The sequence below is a fragment of the Pyxicephalus adspersus genome, chromosome 6 (genome assembly GCF_032062135.1).
Source record: "Pyxicephalus adspersus chromosome 6, UCB_Pads_2.0, whole genome shotgun sequence".
Taxonomy (NCBI): Eukaryota; Metazoa; Chordata; class Amphibia; order Anura; family Pyxicephalidae; genus Pyxicephalus; species Pyxicephalus adspersus.
The window spans coordinates 81,447,357-81,468,929 of record NC_092863.1 but is presented as its reverse complement, the minus strand read 5'-3'; the positions used below and the strand labels follow the sequence as shown (position 1 = coordinate 81,468,929).

Here is a 21,573-nt window from a genome sequence, read left to right as displayed (position 1 = left end):
TGTATAGGTATTTTTATGAATTTAACCCCTATATAGTATATGTGCCTTGATGACTAAAGAACCAGTCCTGCTCAAACTTCATTCTTTGGTAGAATCTAAAGAGTTAGATTACATACACATAAAAGTCACCCGAGATAAAAGGTCATGCCGGCAAAAATCTGACGCGTTGTCCTCTCCTTGCCGCTATGTGTATGGCTCTTGGAATATTGTTTCCAGTGACAATCACCTCATGTCCGTACAAGGCTTTAAAGTTGGCCTTGCATCAGATATATTTTTCATAATAAAGTGTATCCAAACCTTAACATTGAACTTTTTTCTTGTTCCCTTTTGAACAGGTAAATTTACCTTTAAAAGAATTGATGCTGTTACAAATCTTGCTATTTTGTTCTTGTGTCCTTTGTCTGTGCTGTTATGTTAGCATTATTCCTGCTACCTCTACCACTCTCTTCTATGTTATAAAGACAGGAAGAGGGGAAGGTGTTCTGTAATGTTATCCCAGGATGACATTTGCTTCTCCATAAATACGGTTTAGCCCTTTACACTATGTTACTGGCAGAATTACCAGATAAAAAGGAAACAAATCATGCTTTAGGTGCATGTATACTAAATAATGTTATACAACCCCCCGTGAGTAGTTAAGGGAACAATACATTTAACAAGATGATATCCGTTAAAAACAGAAAATGTATTCATAAATCTCATAAAAGGGAGTTTTACCAAAGACAGCGCACAACAATAATACACAAATGATTCTACAAACAAAACACATCATAAAAAGTGACCAAATACTAAATAGTATACAAGATTTAAGTGCTTTGTGCTTGAATGTCTTAGTATGCATGCCTGGTGTGTGTTATCAGAAATTCCCATGCTTTATGTAGGAAATTTAATAGAACTTATGGAAAATGCAAAAGGAGGATCTGAAGCACATAATTCAGATGGGAAAACCCAAAATTTGTATGGTAAGAAGATCTTCCTCTTGAAAGTATATAAGATATCGGGAGCTATATCAGTGCTCTAGGCTTTATTTAAAGTATCACTTTTGGGTTGCCTGACCCTTTAGGATCACAGAATGCCAGTTCATGCATAATTGCTCTGTGCATTTACTAAAAAGAACTTTGGTATCCCACTGGGGTTCCAAGTATCCCTACCATTTGTGACAAATTATCTCCCCACTCAGTCTTCACTGGGTTTTTGTCCAGTTGGGCAGGTTAGATATTATGAAATCTGATTTTTGTTTTTCCAGTAAACAAAGTATCACTTACAGGTCATGCACATAGCTAATATTGAGAATAAAGATGAACCTGCAGCAAAATGAACTTGCAGAAGCAAGTTTAAGTCAAGGGGCTGGCCTTCTAGAACCCTGAGACTTCATTACTGGTAAACTAAAACTCTCTTCTGGAAACTCAGCAGTGGTCAGTCATCGGGTCTTTGTTATATATATATATATATATATATATAAAACTCTGGAAATGTGTAGTGGAAGTGTGACTTCAGCCAAAATTAAATACAAACTTGACAGGAGTCCCTAACCATCTCCAGTGTCGTGAAAAGTTTTATTAGCTGTGAGTGACCCTGGTGAAGACACTTCTGTTGACTTCATATACTCAGTAATACAAGTAATACAAAGTAAGGAAAGTATCCCTAACAGAAAAAAGGAAATCCTGACAATGTTCCAAAGTGACAGCAAAAAAAAAGGTTACAGCCCAGAGACCCACTTTGCTGGTCCTTCAGTTAGATATCACTACAAACCTGGCTTTCCCGCTGACTATTTTTTACATGCTCAGCAGCACCTAATATTTGTATCCAATCCTAGTACATTCATTCTTAAAGTGGATCTTGTAAAAATGCCAAGTGTGCTAATATTTTACACCTTTCCCAACTTGTAAAAAACAAGTAAAATAATTTAAACATCAGGAGAAAGATATAAAAACATTTGTTTCATGGAAATCACACTCCAAATAATTTGACACTATGGGACAAAAGAACAATGTCCTAGATCCCGTGCTGCGGATATAAATCTGTGAAGCTTTAGGCACAATCAGATGTCAGTAAATGAGCGCTATTTTTTTTTTGGGAGCACCTTTAACATTTCTTGATATTTCTAATAAATAACCAATATTACTTTTTCAGTTCATGACTTTAAAACCATTTCACTTGCAAAGTTTATTGAGTATATTAGCTGCCCCCAGAACCTCCCTGACATCCTTTGGGTCCCAGGTTTTCATTTACCGTATAGACACATCTCTCTTTTTGATAGTGGAAGAGGCCCCTTTCCCCTGGAAATTGTTCAAACAAGTCTCAGACTTATCTATTTGCCCAGGCATTTGATTAATGCATCACCAACATTTAGGCATTTTATCTTTCCATAGTCTTTACCTCTCTTTTATTTGATTTATTTTATGTCTTGAAATGGTTTCCTTATACCATAATTGTAAAGGACTTGTGGGTCTCTGTGGAAGGCTTGTTCCATATAAATAAAATTTTATGCCGAAGTGATCAGGATAAATGTGCTTAAGGAAAACAAAGGTTTAGTGTCTGAATAATTATTGCTGATGTGGAAGAACGCTGAATTTAAGTGACGTAACCATGTTGTGACAGAGGAAATATAGAACTCCCCATCGCTGAATATTTTTTAAAATGCAGGCTTTAGGGTTGTTGTATTGTTGTTGGAGGTTGGTAACTTCCCAAATAGATTAAAGCTTTAGGATTTTCACCTCTAGAAAGTCAAACAGAAAGTGGAACTAACCCTGCTACACTCCCCTGTCCCTGTTCAGTAGCAGAGCGCTGCCATCATCTTCCTTCTTCTCTTCCTATAGACGATCTTTAGCCATTCCTATTGGCCGAGCTGGAATGACGTTACAAGCCCACATGAGTTAATTTGTTCCTGGTACCCATAGGGGAACCGGGGATGGCTAGGTATCCTGCAACCAAAGTTTATCTGCACTGACAAAGTTCTTTAAATCATGGGAAGCAGATAGGCAAGGATCTACTGTTGGATCATCGATTAGTATAGCCTCTGGGATTAAAAGACACATTTTATTATCTCATATGGCTTTATTCCCTACTGCAGACCAAACTATTATAGATTCATATAATTTTCTTTGTAAAAACAAAGAGCCATAGTCAGGCAAGAAACAGTCAGGCATTTTCCAACTCTACTTTGTAATTTGAAATATGTAATGTGCCTGGCTTCTTTTTAAATAAACCTATACATGTTTACTTTATTAAGTTTGTAACAGGTTCTGTTCAAGTTCCCACCTTGCAACATGCCAAGGCCTATTGCCCAATGTCTAGCACTGCCATGAGATGAGAGCAATGTTACTATGAGAACACTCCAGGAATGGGCTTATTCCAATAAGATTTCTATCACCTATGTCACCAGGAAAGCATGGTCACATGCCCATGTCACCTGGAAGTGTTGAAAACCGAGCCCAAGGAAATCATGGCTGGCAGGAAAGGTATCAAGGTGTTGTACATCGTTTCCTGTTAAAAATCACAGCACACCCGGATTAAAAGTACTAAAGTCTACTTGATAAAAAGGTGTGGGCCAAGGACAGTAAAGCAAAGCAGGATGTTTTCCAGCCACAAAGTAAAAGGAACTGTATCTCTAAACTGCAGCTTCTAACATACAGAAGTACAGAAGAAGGGAAATCCAACGTTTCCGGAGTGCACTGGTGTTCCATTCTTGGTTCCATGGATGCATTACACACATGGTAGTTTATCATTTTTATTTGGTGAAAACTCATTAAATGCACAATACCTGTCAGAGAAAATGACTTATCTGAGGATTTCCTCACTTGTGGTAGAATTTGTCAGCCAGTAATCTCAACTAAGATGATAAGAATAAAGATATCCTATTGCTATTGACCTCCTCTGAAACAAGATCAAATTGAGGTAGGTATAGAAAGTATGGAACAGCTATCCAGTGAATGGATTACAAGCATAGATATGATTACCCTGAACCTTTATTATATGTTACTTTTTTTTTTTATTTTCATGCCTCCCTAAAACATTCTATATATAGTTCTATTATATAGTTTTAAAAAAGAAATCTAAGAAAAGCCTCTGAATTATTAGTGCCAATATATCTAAAATAAACTCAAACAGCCAAAGAAATTACACAAATCCTGTTTTTTTGTTTTGGAACAGGAAAACTTTATTGATTTTAAACAAAAACATACCTCTAAATATAAAATATTTTCATATAAAGTCATATATTACTAACAATGTACAGACAAAAAACTGAAAACAATCAACCACATGGACCAGTCAACCCCAAAAGTCAGGTAAAGCAACATTGGCTTTTTTTTGGTGAACATTTGTACTAACCCTTTAGGGTCAGGTAGGTAATTTGACCGACTTAGTGTTCAGGGTGGCTTAATATAGGAAATTGGGAGAAAAGTGAAGTAGCAGAGGTTAAGCCTGGTGTAATGGAAATCAGGGTTTTCATGGTAATGACGGTGACAGATAACCTAGACAGCAGACATCTGATGTTCAAAATATTTTTCAACAGAGCAAAGATAAATTGCTTAGGACCTAGTGTACAAAAACACATTTGTTATACATAAAAAAGCAATGCTGCCAATTACTGTACTTTGTAAAGGTTACAATTGTGTTGTAGACCAAGTGTACTTTCTTACCCATTCTTCCTGGACCTTCAGCTATTTTTTTTATTTTTATAGGAGTAGACATGGCCATCCTGAGGTTTACATCATTCAAACAAAATCTTTTTATTACTGGCGCTGCCCATGCAATGAATTACCAGGTCAATCTACTGTATCCCACCCCACCACCCCTCTATTCCCTTTGGCTGTATGAAAAGTCTGATTAAGCCTAAAATGGCCAGAGTCGGTCCCTGTGCAACATCTCTGACTGGCCTAGCATTATCACGTGCTTTTTTATACCATGAAGTATTGGTTTGGGTATCTGACCTACATAGACTGTTTAAAGCAATCCTTTTACATTGATGAAAGGGCCATGAACACCATCTCTGTCAATAAAAGTACATTTCTGATTGCCTGCACCAGTGTCCTTCCTGAATCAGCTGGATGTGGCAAATGTGCAAAGACCATTTTGTTCCCGCAGACCAATCCTTGTACACTTATAATGCAGAATACTGAAAGAGGGTACTCTACTTCCCAATATTGGGTCATATCTGTGCACCCTAACTAAACAGGCATTGTCTTAAATCCAGTGTAAAACACTTTTCTGAAATCTGGATAACAGAGCCCTCCAAAAACACACAGGCAACTTGACTCACATAAGGGCATCACATAAAGCTATTTCCATGGCCTATGAGAAATTCTATTCACCCCAAGTGAAAGTACACTCTGGCTTATGTATTTCTAGCCAACATACTAGACTAGGGCAAGTTATGCTTTGTCCATACCTGCAATGACTGATAACATCACATTCTTGTTTTTTAGTTGTTTTCTTACTTGTCCTTGAAAGACAGCTAAAATATCAATTTACAAAAAGAGTTTTTATCAAAGGATGACTTGCACCTGTTTTTAGAGTCATATTAGCCAGGGAAACAAGAGAAAGGTCTCTTTATTGACCAGGCTTGTAAAACCAGATCACTGGTGGAAGGCTTCAAGACGTAATTTGTTTGGATCTTCGGGGTGGCGCAATGCAATTCCGTATCGAAGTAACAATTCAATATAAGGAGGCCAAAATTCCTCTTTAATTCCAATGTAAGGGTCGTGAGGAGAATCCATAGTTTTGCTGATGAGGGTCTGAACGATAATAAGCAAGGATTAGGAAATTAGTAAGTGGTTGGTATAAATATTTAGCTACAGTTAAACTAACAGCCATTTGCCTTTTATGTAGTCCCATTGCTAAAAGAGGTGTACAGCTAGTTCAGTTTTTTTTTTTTTTTTACAGTATCTGAATGGTGGTTTCTCCACTGAAAGATGAAAGTTCATAAAACACACAATTTGTTTTTTTTTGTGTTTTAAACTCCTATTTGCTGCGCAATTCCTCTTTTCTTTGCCTCCTCTATTCCTTTGTCAACATATATTTTTTTTGTGGTTGCTCAGTGCAGCTTTAAGACTTGTACAGAGGTAAGAAAGACATCAGATGACTGCCAATGAAAATAATCTTTCATTGTTGCAAGCGACAAGTAAATAAATTAGTGCTGTGCACCTCTCACCATTCTATAGCGTTACTTAGGTATGTAATTTATAATTATTTGTATCATAGTGGAAATATATTTTTGGTTGGGTTAATTGGTTATAGGCATTCTTAAGCTTATCTTGCATCTGAAAAAGGATGGAAGAATTCAAATCAGTTTAACTGAGATTTATAAACAAATGATATGCATACACTTACCTGTGCACTTTTTTCTGCTAGCTTATATGTAGTAATAAAACTAAAGTCTGAGAGAGAAGTTACTTCCTATAAATTGTAAACCCATAAAATGCTTTCCTTTGAAAGTCATTAAGCTATTTGATTGGTTTGCAGTGTATAAATCAGGAGATGCACAATAACAAGTCTCTAGTGTATGAATATAAATTGATGTCTCACTCTCTTATCTCAGTCAATGTCACAGTGACCTAAGCTTGCAACCAAATGCTTTACAAATTAGGATCACTTAGACAATAGGTTATAGTCTGGGGACAATGGCTTGGAGAGGAAGGTTATTATGAGAATGCTATATTGAATTTGGCAGGACAAAAAAGCAATATTTTCCATGATTGTTATCATATAACTAATTCTGTGTAACTCATCCATCTGATTAGTATCTTGAAGGGTTAACAAAAAAAAAAGGATTTTTTTTTGTCTTGACTAGAATTATATGTTTACTGGTGTGCAATCTGTGACTCTTTGGGATTTGCTATGCAAACTTTAGAGAGGTTTTGGTGCTTATTAAAGCCAGTAAAGGAGAAATATTCTTTAGACTGGATTTTAGTTGTTTAATAGTTTGGTTTGTTTCCTTCACACTCAAATTTTCTTGTTTGATGGATTGTCCATCTATGTTGCATTATACGTTTTATTTTTTTTTAATGTTTGTCCTGATTTTCTAAAAATGGAGAAGAAAAATCAAATATGAATCAATTCATGTTTAAGGTGGCTTTTGGTAGCACAAATATGGAAGCATTGTTTTGTAAAGTGGATGTAATACCAGTGATCTCTAGCTGTCTCATGTGTTGTCTTTCCAGCCTATGACTGTCTTCCAAATAAGTTCTCGGACTCCCATGCACAGACATTGAGACTGTGCACAGCTGAAAGGAATTTCGGAGTATGTGCTGCAGCCAATGAGCAGTTAGTTTCCCGAATTCATTCCTGTCCCGCTATCAGCTGCTAGGCCTATTTAACTCACACCCCCCCCCCCCCCGCCCAAGTTCGAGGCTCAGCATTCTGGATCCCCAGCCTGTTTTCTGCTATTATGCCCATGTGTGTCCTTCTGCTTTTCTGGATTTTGACCTTGGTTTATCCTTGACTCTGCCCGAGATTGCTGTCAGCCCTGACCTCAGCCTATTACCTGACCTTGCCTTGTCTGCCACCTTCCCTGACCTCTGCCTGTTTGACTACCTCACCCTGACTCGCTTTGTTCCTGTCTGAAAGCCATTCGATCCCTCTAACCTCAGGTGGGGAAAGCCTGTGGGCCACCACTAGGATCACCAACTCACCACTACTTGTGGTGACCAGTGGTCACTTAGATTGGGCACCTAAGGTAATCCCCTGTCACCTGCTGGAGGGGGGGGGGGGCACATTTGACAATCTCCCCATATTATTATTTAACTTGACTTCTGTCAAATTTTTACTGCCACCTGCTTTCCTTTTCACTACCTGTATGAAATAAATTTAATTCCATAAAGCAGCCCAGTCTACATACACTGATCAGCCAAAGTATTAATACCACCTGCCACCACCTGATATTTTGAAGGTTCCTCTTGTGCCTCCAAAACAGCTTCTGAAGGTTCCCTGTGGTATCTGGCACATTATTATCCGCTTTCCTTTCTGTACAAGTCATGCTGAAGCAAATGTGAGAGTGGGTCATGACACAGCAAAGCACCAACTCCCAGTGACAGATAACAGAATATATAGAAAGAACAATTAATTTGCATGTCACACAATCTTCACAAACAGCAGCAAAAAGATTGAGTAACAAGAATAATTCCGGGAAAGAAGTAAAATCATTCAGTAAGCTACTAATGCTATCCAGTGAACACAGCAAATCTAATGAATTCAAAAAATCCCCAGTTTCAGCTTCCTGCATCCCTAATCACATTCAGACTTCCAACGCAGGCTGTAATCTGATTGGTGGCTGTAAGAAACTTCAGAGAGCTCACATTTTCTTTTCCATTAAACTCTGTGTGTTATAACAGCACAGAGACTGTTCCAGCATCACCAGAAGGGGAGTTTACATTTTTCCAGAAGATGGGCTTTAACAGCTACAAGATGTACAATTTAATATATATTTACCTCTAAAATATCAGCTAAAGGTATCCATTCCACTCTTGGTGATTCAACTGTACCCTGAAGACAGACATATGACATGAGTTACATTACAAGATTATTATATTTTACCTAACAGAATTATAATTTTCTGATAACATACATGTAAATAAGAGTCCAAAATCAGTTTTATTCTGTAGAGAAAAATTAGGAATTGAAAATTAGCAACCCATGAAAGCTTCCTTTTCAAGGAGAAAACACAGGTGTGTCTGGATTCTTGCTAAAAATCAGTAAAATTGCTTGGTAATATATTATCAGTAAAATATGATACCCAACTTCCTTTATAATATATATCCTTTTTCTTTTTTTAACAAAGAAACTTTCACTTTGCCCACAAAGGAGTTCTAGCTTTAGCTTGGGAATAGTAATATTAGACCTGAAACATTGCAATGCTGTCAAGCAAAACTTTACTAATACACTGCTGATATTGTGTTGAAACTATGATAACCGTGGACCAAAAAGGAGTATCTTGTGCAGATATTTTATGGATTGTTTAAAAGTGTATCCTGGGTGTGACTGAAGAGGGAACCATAGTACAAGTTTACTACACTTACTACTTACATGCTATACTACTTGCATACTTTTGGTGTGCAGGCTTCCTTTGGATAGACAGCTAGCACTTTACATTTCACAACGCAATCAGTTTATTGTACTAAAAACGATGGGTTTCTAAGAGCAAAACATAGAAAGATAATTATTTTCTGATGGAAGTTGGAGTTTACAGAGTTGGGCTTTCTAGTATGTAGAATAAAAAGAATGATAGAATAAAGCACACTTCGTCCCATGGTTTTATTAAGCAAAATATGCCTCCAGTAGGACACAAGATACACTCCATTGCACAATCTGCCAATAATTCTTTTTCCTTTTCTCCAATGTGCTATGGCACAGCTTCAAATAACCTTTGACAGAAATGCATTCTTAGAGTTAGTATTAGTACAAGGCAAGCCATGTGCCCACATACAGTGAGAAGTATGTTTGCTTTATACCTGCAAGCTAGAGGTTTATGTTATTATTACTACACAATATCTATATAGCGCCGACATATTACGCAATGCTTTACAAAGTTTATAGTCGTGTCACTAACTGTCCCTCAAAGGGGCTCACAATCTAATGTCTCTACTATAGTCATATGTCATTAACACAGTCCAAGGTCAATTTTAGGTGGAAGCCAATAAACCTAACCGCATGTTTTTGGAATGTGCGAGGAAACTGGAGTACCCGGAGGAAACCCACGCAAACACAGGGAGAACCTGCAAACTCCATGCAGATAGAGTCCTGGCAAAGATTCGTACCTGGGACCTGGCACTGCATGATGCCTTTTAAAACTTTTAACAGTCTAGCTAGACTGCATACACAGTAATAAATGAGGACTTTTTTTTAGTTTTAAGTCTTTTTGCAGCAAGGGTGTTTAACACAGCAGTCCAGGTCTAAGGAAGCTCTTAATTATGTTGTTTATGCAGCTAGAAAGCATTAGAGTAATAACCCCTAAATTGGGCTTTAAACAGAAAACTTTACTAAACTAATGTTTAACATTGTGACAAATAAGAAAAGGTAGAATAAAAATTACCTTTTTCCTCTTCACTCTCTTATCGGGTTCCTCTGGAACAGGATAGTGTTCTGATAAAAAGTCTCCAAGTGCAGCTAATAATTCATCCCTGTAGTCACTCAATTTCTGAAGCTTCTTTTTCAGCTGTTCATGTATACTTGATTAGGAGTTTAGATGACATCAAGATTAGAAACACACATTATTTATTTTCTTATTAGACAAAACACAGGTGCTTTTTTTTCCAAACGTTCTCTTATTGGCAGTAATCCCAGCATTCTCATGAAGAATTATATTTTATGTGGGAAAAAAACTCACCTGATAAGATGTTCATGTTTTTAATAGGATGAGCTAAATAGTTTCTTACTTACAAAGCATGTGATTCAATGTTTCTCAATTGTTTCAATTTCAATTATTTTTTTATATCAGCAGATCGTTCACTTCTCTAGTATATAACCATTTGGTCCAGGTGACTTAAACATAGAGCTGAGATCAGGTCATAAAACCACTGTAACTGTGATTCACACTTGTTTATGCCCAGTGATGCCATCGGTCCTCTGAATTCTACGTAATAATATAATGAGAACACAGCACTGATGATGTGGCAATACCACAACATAATGGCAAGGAGGTCATGTCATAGGCCCTAATTTATTAAAGCTCTTCAAGTCTGGGGAAGATACTCTTTCATCAGTGAAGTTGGGTGATCCAGCAAACCTGGAATGGATCTGCTCCAGAAATGAAAACATTTACTAACAAATAGCTAATGACTTTTAGGAAAACCATTCCAGGTTTGCTGGATTAACCAGCTTCACTGATGAAAGTGTATCTTTTCTGGTCTTGGAGAACTTTAATAAGTCAGCCTGATAGTATGGGAGGAAGCCTAAAAGGGAACTCTAAAGTTACATCTCCACATAGTTAGCATGAATTTACTCCAATGCTCCAATCCAAAAATTCCAAAAAGCCAATCCTTTAGCTACTAATGCTTTCCAGAAAACTCAGTAACTGTGCTTGGATCAGAAAGTGTGAACATTTTATACTTATTCTGGATATTCGGATAGGTTTTACCTATCTACACTTAGACTACTTAAATTACAAATAACAATCAAGGTAATATTAAATAAGTACAGATACAATTCTGGCTTGAAAAAAATTTTTTTTTTTTAATACCTGTTTTGGGAAATATTAGATGCCTGAGTTTTCAGATCATCAAGCTTGGCTGTAAGGGCATCTACTGCCTCTTGTTGCTCTTCTAACCAGCGTTCTTCTCTAGACACAAAACACAATAAAAGAAATGTTTCCTTTGTACAAAGTATATTTAAATTAGCATATAGGGAAATTCCCTGCTATGAGGTGGTCTGCAGTGTCTATGCAGATAGTGTGGATGGCTTATCCAAATAGGTATATATATATATATATATATATATATATATATATATATATATATATATATATACACACACACACACACACACACACACACATACATACACACATAAAAACAGCACATTTACAGCTTTTCTGGGCAAAATGCAACAACAATTAAAAAGAAATGTATGTTTCAACAAACAATGTTACAGGGTATATAAACATATCTATGTAAATTTCTGGTTTGATCATGCCTGATCAAAAGTTACAATCAGGCAAATTAGCATGCTGAGATGTTCATTTCACTGTCAGACATATAACATTATTCTATATTTGACAGTATCTTTGGTTTATGCATTTGTTAATCATAAACAGGATTGTTATCCAGCTCATAGGCTAGGATGTTCCATGATGTCCTTTGGGCCAAGTTACGTTCTGCTACATGAAACAGATCATACGCACACTGTGCTGGAGACAGCAAACCAAACCCCAAAGCTAACGGCGGATTCAGAATTTTCTCTATACTTATATGATTTTGGAACTATTTACTACAGAAATGTTTACTTTACACTTATGAAATATTCACTTTAATGTCATCTAGAGATTAAAAAGAAACATATGCAATAAAAATCAGAAATCTAACATTCTAAAGACGAGAAGATCTTACTTTTCATAGGAAGAAATCATAATAGTGTGGTAGGTGGTAAACAAGCAGGGTTTCGGTGATAAAAAAGCATTGTTGGCTGACCATTACATGGTAGCACACTTAAAGCATGACATATTAGCTGATTGCACACATTGTCAGCACATAGCCCAATAAAACTTTTAGATTTGTATTTATAGTGTTGACTGGGGGAGGTTATAGGTCAGTTTTTAAATCCATGTAGGCAATTCTGTCACTCAAATGACCATGCCTAAGCTTTCTAATAGATAGTGTAGGCCACAGTCAAGAAGTGGAGAAATATTGTAAATTGTCCAGAGTGAAATAAGGAAATGACCACTGAAATTACTGATTGTCTGGCTGTTATGCTGCACCACTGGCTTCAATATTTTCAATGACCTGGAAGACGTTTGTGGCATAGAATAGTCAGAGGTCCTGATCAGCATACAAGTTGCTGGTTAGTGATCCAAGACAGTAAGCAAGTCAGATGTTCAGTATGGCAGCCTCCCTGTTTCTTTTAGAAAGGGTTTTTATTACTTAAGAGACACAGAATTGACTGGACCAGATCCATTCCAGGTTAGCTGGATCACCAAGCTTCACTGATGAAAGTGTATCCTCCCCAGCTTTGAAGAGCTTTAATAAATCAGCATAGTTAAGCATCAACTATGTAGCCCGAGGAGCTGCAAATTAAATAAATGTAATTTTTTTTTTAATTTTGGTCCAGACTCGTTACACATGTGCAGGCTATTCTTTGTTTGTAGCGGAAGACCAGTACTGGTTCATATAAATATTATGAATACAAGACTGTGCCAAGCAGGACATTCACAGGTTCTGATCATGGAGTGTGTGTTGGCCATATGTCTGCAGCACTTCACAGAAACAGCAAGGGGTCTCAACACAGCAGCCATAGATCATATACTGATATACAAGACTCCTGAGTTTAGCTGTTCCCCTGAAACCAGCCTGCAGGTAGTAAGGCCTGCAACACATTTTATGCTACTATGTGTACATGTTAAAAATACTATTTTTTTAATGTACAGTAAAAGGAGCATACTTCTCCAGATCACTCTTCAGTTTTTTGTTTGTAGCTCGAACATTGGAGAGCATCATTTCAAGTTCCTGATCAGTTGCTTTCAGCTGGAAAACAAACAGATTAACATGTTGTAGCTATATTATATAATGAATGGTAAAGCAGGTTTACAAAAAAATCTAAAACCAGGGATATCTAATTATCTCACTTAAAGCTGACTAAAATACAATGAAGCAATGGGATTGGCAAGGAACAGTCAGGCTGGGGAGGATAGGACTTACAACAGCTTCTAATGCACACCAAGAGAAGCTCATAGACAGGGGTGCTGTAGATCTGAGCAGTGTCAGACACTGATGTTCTGTTCCTTCAAGTACATACATGGTCACTCCCTGTCATGTAAATTTAGATTTCCAAGTGGTGAGTAACTGATGTAAAGTAAAGAGGGTGTACTTTTAATTACCTAGAATGGTGTAGAAAAATAAAATATCGCCTAAATGTAAGTTTGCCAACTGCACATCTTAATAAAAGAAATGAATTTTTAAATTTGGATGAAACTCCAAAATATTAAAATATTGCTGTAGATATAACCTACCTTTTTTATACGATGCTCATAAGGAAACTACTCTTCCAAAAGTGCCTGATGTTAATCTTAACATTGGTCCTTGTCTCTGGTGCCTATTCACACTTAAAGCCAACTTACATTTTACCTAGGCATGCCACAGGAAGTTGTTTCAAAGCCAGTGCTTGCATATTAAACGAGCAAAGAGAATCTGCAAAGTTTGGATGACAATTTTCCTATTTTGGGTTGAGGACCATCTCTCCCAAGTGAGTAAGCTGCACCAATTACCAAGTACTAGTACTGTTACATGAGAGAAAACATGGCGAGACATTATTCACTAAACCTAGGTATGGGTATTTATTGGAGTGCCCATTGGTATAGGGTCGGTGGGAGGACAAAGGGAAGCATATGCAGGAGAGGAACCATACAATAAAGTGAACCTGTTGTTTTACCTTACATGGGAAAGCACAAATGAATTTTCAAAAAACTCACAAAACTGAATTTTATAGGTTGTATCATAAAAAAAGGCTCACAAGTCTTTTTTTGGGATGACTAGGTGTACAAGTGCACACAATGTAAAACTCCCACTTTTAATCCAGTTGTATTCATTGAATACAATAACTTTTTACTAACCTTTGTATCACTAATGGGAAAGAAAGGGGTAGCACTGCGAGGCAATTACATTTTACTACACAAGGCTATACATCCACCAAAAGTAACTTGCTGATTGGAAGAGTTGGCTCAGAGAGAACCACATCAGTGAGCTGCTGCCCCTTTACTGTCCCATTCATGCGAATAGAAAACTAGATAAACATAAATACATTTCTGTCACTTAGAAAGGTAACATAAATGTGATTTAACAATGGATCTAGCTGTTTTTTTTACACATAAGGTTCTAATAAAATCACTGGCAGTGGTCTGGGGAATGAAACTGGCATTAGACATTACTACAAGTGTTCTTTCCTTCATTTTACAAAAGGTTGAAAATCTCTTCAACCATGCACAAACATATTCCTCCCTCAGTAAAAGAGGGCACTTGTGAACTCTACAACTTCTGAAATTGTTCAGCCTTAAAATCCTCCAGTATGGTCCCAGGCAATCTAAAAAGCAAGGTGTTACAGTCTAATAACTATTTCCACGTAAACACAGAAAACCAAGGACAAAAAAGTTCATAAAAATAAATATGATATCATACTCTGACAGGTCAGGAGTTTCATCAGGCAATTTCCAGTGATAATAAAAGAAAATTCTATTTTTATGAACTGTGACATGAGCTCATGAAACTCTGGTTAAAAATGTGTCATGTTGCGCTGCTACGCTAGCTGACGTCAGCCAAGCAAAGTATGTTTTCAGGGCAATTTACTGCTGGAGCACTAAAAGGAAGTGGCTGAATAGAGCTCTGCTTATAGAAACGATCCTGTGGAAAAGTCAACCTAATCAATAAGTATTCTACCAGGAAAGAAAATGGGTTCATATTCTTCCTAACACAAGTCTGCCAATAAACCATACAGCTTATAGGAAATCCAATGTGAGGGTTACCTCTTCTTTTCCAGCGGCTAGCAGAATATCCTTGTTCTGGGAGATTACTAAGAAACATAAAATAAATAGTAGTTAATATTTTTGTTTCTATGGAAACATATTGACAGAAGACAACTTCTCAATTTCCTCACTGTCTATGAAATCAAGACACGTATGAATGGTGCCAAGAATGACAGCATCACCCACAACGTTGGATGTCACAAATAAACGAAGGACCTTAACCATGGAGGCCTTTTAATTGGGAAGTAGCAGAGATTTTCCAACCCTCGGTAAAAAGCTAACAAGGAAAACTTGATTAATGGATTTCTTCTTTTTTTTTCTATGATCTTAGAATTTGGAAGAGGATGTAATCTATTCTTGTTAAATCTTCTCACTGTCTCCATAAAATCACATGTATGCTCATCAAATTGTTGAGGTCATCGGATAAAGGGCAGGTCTTATGGGAAACATTACTAAGATATTTAAGCCAGAGTTAGCCAGACACAAAGCAGTACAGAAGTAGCTCTATGTGAACAATTAAACAGCTCAGGAAAATATTATAGCAGACATTTTTTACCCATGGATTCACTAGACTGATTAAGGTTATTTAAGGAAAAAAAAAAGGTTTATTTATAAGTAATAACTGCCTTAAAGAGATACTTCACCATTACATACTTGTAAGTCTTCTTCATATTTCTACAACTACAGTCATTTCAGGCAGCTATGTTCCTTTATACTTTAAAGCCTAAAGCTGGTCACATATATGCTGTAATTCAATTGTGCAATCTAAAGAAAATCAGTTGTGCATAAAAAAGGACCTGCTTCAGATTTTCAGCTCTTTTAGGCCAAATACTCCTCCCTGCCTCCTATGCTGCAGGCTCAGCACTAATTGCCTTGTCGTTCAACTGTAATATGCAGGAGGTAGGATGAAGAAGGTAAGGATTGGTACTATTACGTAGAACTGAATCTCCGCCTGTTGAAATGCTCGGGATTTGGCCATAAATTTATATTATCAGAGGCTTCTATAGCCTGTAGGTGGACTGAAGAAAAGTTCATCATGTAGCCACTACTGGAAGCACTGATTAGTGTACATTCTAAAACACTGAAAATATTACTTCCTAAGAGACATAACTGTATCTCCTGTTGGCACACCTAAACCTTTCTGCTAGCAAAGGCCAAAAAGGTAATGCACACCCTGGGGAATGATAGCCAGGAGTTTCTGCAGGGGGCAGCACTGGAGACAAGGGTAGTATTGCATCACTTTAGGATGTACCACGGGCTCTGTTTTATCATGGCACTGCTCCTTTCCTCCCCTGGAATGCAGCATTTAGTGGGTACAGAGGAACTGGTTGACTTTGTAATAATCAGTTATTAGGACTGGGTAGGGGGGCTTTTGAGGCTTTCGTTAGCACCAGATAAATGCACAATGAAAATATTATATGCAAAAAGTATACACCACCTTTATAAAGATTTATTACTGAACAGGATGTTAAACACCAATCACTACCATCTGCAGTGATAAAATTGCTTGTATGTTGTGCACTTTCAGTCAGTGCAGAAATTACAGGAATGAAAGAATTAAAGTGAAAAGCACCATAAATGAAGGAGTAACAAGTTTTATTTAAAGTCTCCACATCTCGGCTATGACAACAGTCATCTGAGGGCTTGAAAATTCAGTTATCCCAGAGGCATATCATGGACCATGTATCAGTTTTGGGAAGCAGTAAAATTGGTGGGTTTGTTCCACTTTAAAGAAGAATTCTTTAACACTGCTGATATCTAAACTGTGCCTATAAGCAGAACCTTGCTCAATTTCAACTTTTAAAATAAATGGTCTAACATCACACACCACAAAATATATGATAATACTACTGTCCTCAGCTACTCAGACAATCCCATTGGATAGAAGGCTGGGAATTAGCATGGATTTGCCATAAAGTCAAGGCCCCAATAACAAAGTTACACTAAATCAGAAAGGAGCACAAAAAGTAGGATGTCAGCAAGCATCTTTTGGTGTCTGTTGTAAGGTAAAACTTTACTTCAAAATTATGAAATAGAAAATAGCTTTTAAGAACCTACTGTACTTTACGTGGACACATTTTGATATTGGTAAATGATTGCAAAAAGCACAAAGAATGCAACATTAAATACGTTCACCATGTTTATCTAGTGCATTTTTAGACATTCTGCAAGCTGCATTTTTGACCACAGAAACGCAAAAAAATAAATAAATAAATAAACAAATGTATTTAACACAAAGATACAGAGAGATCTTTCTCCTTGGTACAATGCATACAAAAGCACTATCTCTAAATGTAAAGCAAGTTAAGAGTGTTTCATTTTACAAAAGCAAAAACTGAGGCCTGTACAGATCTGATGCTGGCCATACAGGCAACTTTCAAGCAATATCAAGACAACCCACGAATACTTTTGACTTACAAACAAGATGTACTAAAATCTCATCAAGCTTTAATGTATTAATATTTTTAAAAGTGTTGTTTTTACAGGGCTGTAGGGTTGGAGTCAGAAGCAACTATTTGTAGCAAAATTGTACCAACTGACCTCAACCCTGGTTTTTTATTTTTTACAAGGTATGTCATGTTCTGCATGTGTTTAAATGTCAGTATTTTATCATACACCAAGTGACTTGTTGCTCAATTTAAGATAGTAGACAAAAAGATAAAAGTCATTGCTTTATGAACCTGCAGCCAGCCCATTGTCATTTATTTCATTTTTCTTGGTTCCATTCACTCTAAACATGATGGATAAATCTATTGTTTGTTAGATTTGTGCTAGAAGGGATTCAATTTGATGATAAATGATTACCTTTTTTAGTTCAATTGTTTTTTTATTTGATACAATTTGCTTAATATGGCCAACAAAGTCAAAGAAATACTTACTGTCTGGTGTCTTGTTTTGCCACAGTTCATATTCTGCAGTTAGGGCCTTTACTTTCAGCATTTGAAGATTTAGCTAGATATAAAAATAATAAAAAAAGGGTTTATTTAGAAAATTATTGATGTATGTTACTGTAAAAAGGGGCAGCGGAAGCCAATATCTACAGTAGAAACCCTAAAGTAGACCTGTAACTATCTTCCCTGTTTACAAACCCACATCCTGAACATATCTGAATTTATAAAATATATGGTATAATCTTTCAAATACTGTAACTCTAGTCATTAAAAAGCAGTCATTCATTCTTGATATCAAAAAACATTTCCTCAATTTCCCTTACCCTAGTAATCACTGTAACCTTTTTAATATTGTTAATAAACAAGATTTATATAGCGTTGACATATTAGGCAGCGCTGTACAATAAATAGGGGTTGCAAATGACAGAGGAATAAAGACAGTGCCCTGAAGAGCTTACAATCTAAGAGGTGGGGAAAGCTGCATACATTTGTCAATAAAATGAATGTAGAAAGGTTCTCATCTGTGTAAACTTGCATGCAAACAGGCAAGAACAGGGAATATCACAAAAGTACTGGGATATATATGATTGCATGATCCCTCAGCCATCAGCTCAATCCAGAAAATATATCCTAAATCTGAATAATGATTGAGCAAATCTGGTGTCAGGCTTTTGGTTAAAACACAAAATGAAGTAATTGGTGCTGATGGATGCTTTCATTGGATGCTTACAATAAATGATCTTGGCATAAAATAATCTAAAGGTTACCAATAAATGTAATGAAATAGAAGTAGTTGAGCTGAGATTCTCTGTTGAGAAACCAAATACTCCTATTATATCCCTGTAAACTGTTCATTCTGTATAAATACAACGAAATGTAATCATTACAGATTTTTTTCCTTACATAAAACATAAAAATAACGGAGGGGTCATCCCAACAAATCAAGTACCAAAAAAACAAACCTGAAAAGGAGAAAATAAAAAAGTATTTGTTCAAAGCTATTGGAAGACATCTCACCTGCACATCAGATTCTGGTAATTTTTCTGCATCTAGAACCATGAGTTTCTTCTGACACTGTGTATGAAAACACAAAAAGGTAAGGAATTGTTAAACAAGGCAAAGCATTATTTGCACCTCAACATTGCAACATAAACCCCATGCAAAATAGGGAAAGAATTGCTTTTCTGTTAATGTCACAAGATCTATCAAATCAATGAGCATGCGCAGAAATCTTGGGCTATGCAAACACAGCACTCCTCGCTGCTCCCTACGGGACACAACTCTGCACTGTATTCTCCTTCCTCTATATGGTACTGATGCCTTTGGATCTAACACCAATTTGAAAAAAATCTTTGTGAGCTGTGAATAATTTACATATACTACGAATCCACCATTTCCAGCCCTTCTGAATGGTCTGCTTCAGGAAAAAAAAAAAACATATTAATTGACCATCCCATCCCTATGCCCCATCAAGTGTAATAAAAGAGGTGAACAGAGCGAATAACAGCTATTTTATACAGTCAAAGCTAGGCTCAGTCTTACCAAGGTTCAGGAAATTCCCTAGATTGTATCATATGAATACTCCTTACTTCACTTCAGAAAAAGAGCAAAATATAGAAAACAGGCTGAATGACAAATCAGAATCTAATTATTGATAGGCAACATTGGGGCTTATTTATTAAAGTTCTCCCAGGTATGAGAGGATACACATCAGTGAAGCTGAGTGATCCAGCAAACACATCCAATGAGCATGCGCCGAAATCTCGGGCTATGCAAACACAGCATTCTTCGCTGCTCCCTACTGGACACAACTCTGAACTGTATTCTCCTTACTCTACATGGTACTGATGCCTTTGGATCTAACACCAATTTGAAAATATCTGTGCCAATTCAAGCAACCCACTCCAACCCACAAATATCCTGGATCCAGCGCAAGCCTTCTGTTGCACTTCTATAACAGAACATCCAATGAACATACATTTCGTATAGCGCTCTCGATGCATCCCCTGAGGAAGCCTAAGCGGCGAAACGCGTTGGGTTACGAGACGTTGTTATTGATCTCGCTCCTATACAATTTTTAGTATACTATGTCGGTATGGGAAGGACCCTCCAAATGATTATACCTTGAGTGACAACTTTTCTTTTTATTTTTGTTGTATTATCAATACAAACATTTTGTGCTTCAAAAAAAAAACCCCAGTCTTTGTTATCCTTCAAATTATGTATATAGGGAGGCAGCCCCACTGAAACATTACAGGTGATTAGAACCATTCTTTTTTTTTTATAATAAAACTCACCAGGACTGGAGAAGATAGACTATCATGGGGGAACCTGGATGGATTTCTTAAAAATAATTTGCTATTATTTGACAAATGTTTTGAATCCTGGACCAGATCCATTTCAGGTTTTCAGGATCACCAAGGGTCTCCCATAATAATCTTTCTTCTCCAGTCTTGGAGAGCTGTAATAGATCAGGGCCAGTAGCTGAAGTGGTGAGAAGTTGGGGAACCATGGCTGGTAAACTGTATGTCGGCTTCATGTTTTAAGTTTTTATTACAGTTAGTAACAGATTTTTTCTGCCAACTTGTACCATTGAGGAAATTTCTCTTCACTTCCTATACCAGAGACACAATGAGATGTTAGAGGAAATCTCACCCTTTAGAGGTTTCCCCCTTTCTTGGTTACAATGTCTCACTAGTAGTAACAGAGTTCTAAAAATCCCTAAATATATAGTTTTGCCCTACTTTAAGTATACTCTGGGATGGGGGGGGGGGGGGTGCTGACTCCCAACTTTCCCCTTCCAGAGTAAGTGTCTATTTATAAAACATGGGATCAGACATTCCCTCAAACATCTCCTGGTGAGAATCTTCCAGGTCTAGGTGTTTCAATGGCAGTAATTAGTTTCCACCAGGAAATGTCAGATTTCCTGATTTCTAAATAAAGCCCCCAAAGTGACTGGTACTCAAGAATTTTAGGATAGACTGACCCACTTTAATGCCATATTCTGGTTTCAATAGACATTCATTATTGTGTTACACAGTCCAGTCACAGCACGGAGAACATGCTGCCATATTGGTCTGTATGAACCTACAATAATTCTAATAACCTTTTCCATTAATTCCTCTTTTTATTGTGCATAAACTCAGGAAAAATCTATTATTATGGTCATCCAACCAGAATTGCATGGTTGATTTAGGTAAGAAGACTTTAAATTTTATTACATTACATCATTTTTATTGTATCTGGCACACAGACTTTTTTTTTTTTTTTTTAGAAAAAAACCTTTTTCCGTGACAAAAGTTGGATGGGAATAAATAGTATACTAGAGCCAAGGCCATTATACGATGTCAGGCAGACTCCCAATGTGATGACAACTTTACAGTCTAATCGAGGCAGGTGATTTTTATTTTACAACCATTCATACACGTTTTTATAACTGCTCACGTTTGTGGATTTCCAAAGAACAGAACTTAGAATTTAGGAACATTCATAACCACCGACATAGATAAGAAAGACGTG

General features: G+C 36.8%; 1 protein-coding gene across 1 annotated transcript in view; it reads right to left on the bottom strand.

Moving 5' to 3' along the window:
- Nucleotides 1–4,133: 4,133 nt before the first annotated feature.
- CENPK (centromere protein K) overlaps nucleotides 4,134–21,573 on the bottom strand; it is a 23,484-nt gene continuing 6,044 nt past the window's right edge. Inside the window, exons 4-11 of the mRNA XM_072416358.1 lie at nucleotides 19,072–19,128; nucleotides 18,043–18,115; nucleotides 15,164–15,210; nucleotides 13,090–13,172; nucleotides 11,177–11,275; nucleotides 10,031–10,166; nucleotides 8,431–8,484; nucleotides 4,134–5,738 (exon numbers count right to left, since the gene is read on the bottom strand). Coding sequence (XP_072272459.1) covers nucleotides 5,580–5,738; nucleotides 8,431–8,484; nucleotides 10,031–10,166; nucleotides 11,177–11,275; nucleotides 13,090–13,172; nucleotides 15,164–15,210; nucleotides 18,043–18,115; nucleotides 19,072–19,128 — 708 coding nt within the window. The 3' untranslated portion in view covers nucleotides 4,134–5,579. The remainder of the gene's footprint in view (nucleotides 5,739–8,430; nucleotides 8,485–10,030; nucleotides 10,167–11,176; nucleotides 11,276–13,089; nucleotides 13,173–15,163; nucleotides 15,211–18,042; nucleotides 18,116–19,071; nucleotides 19,129–21,573) is intronic.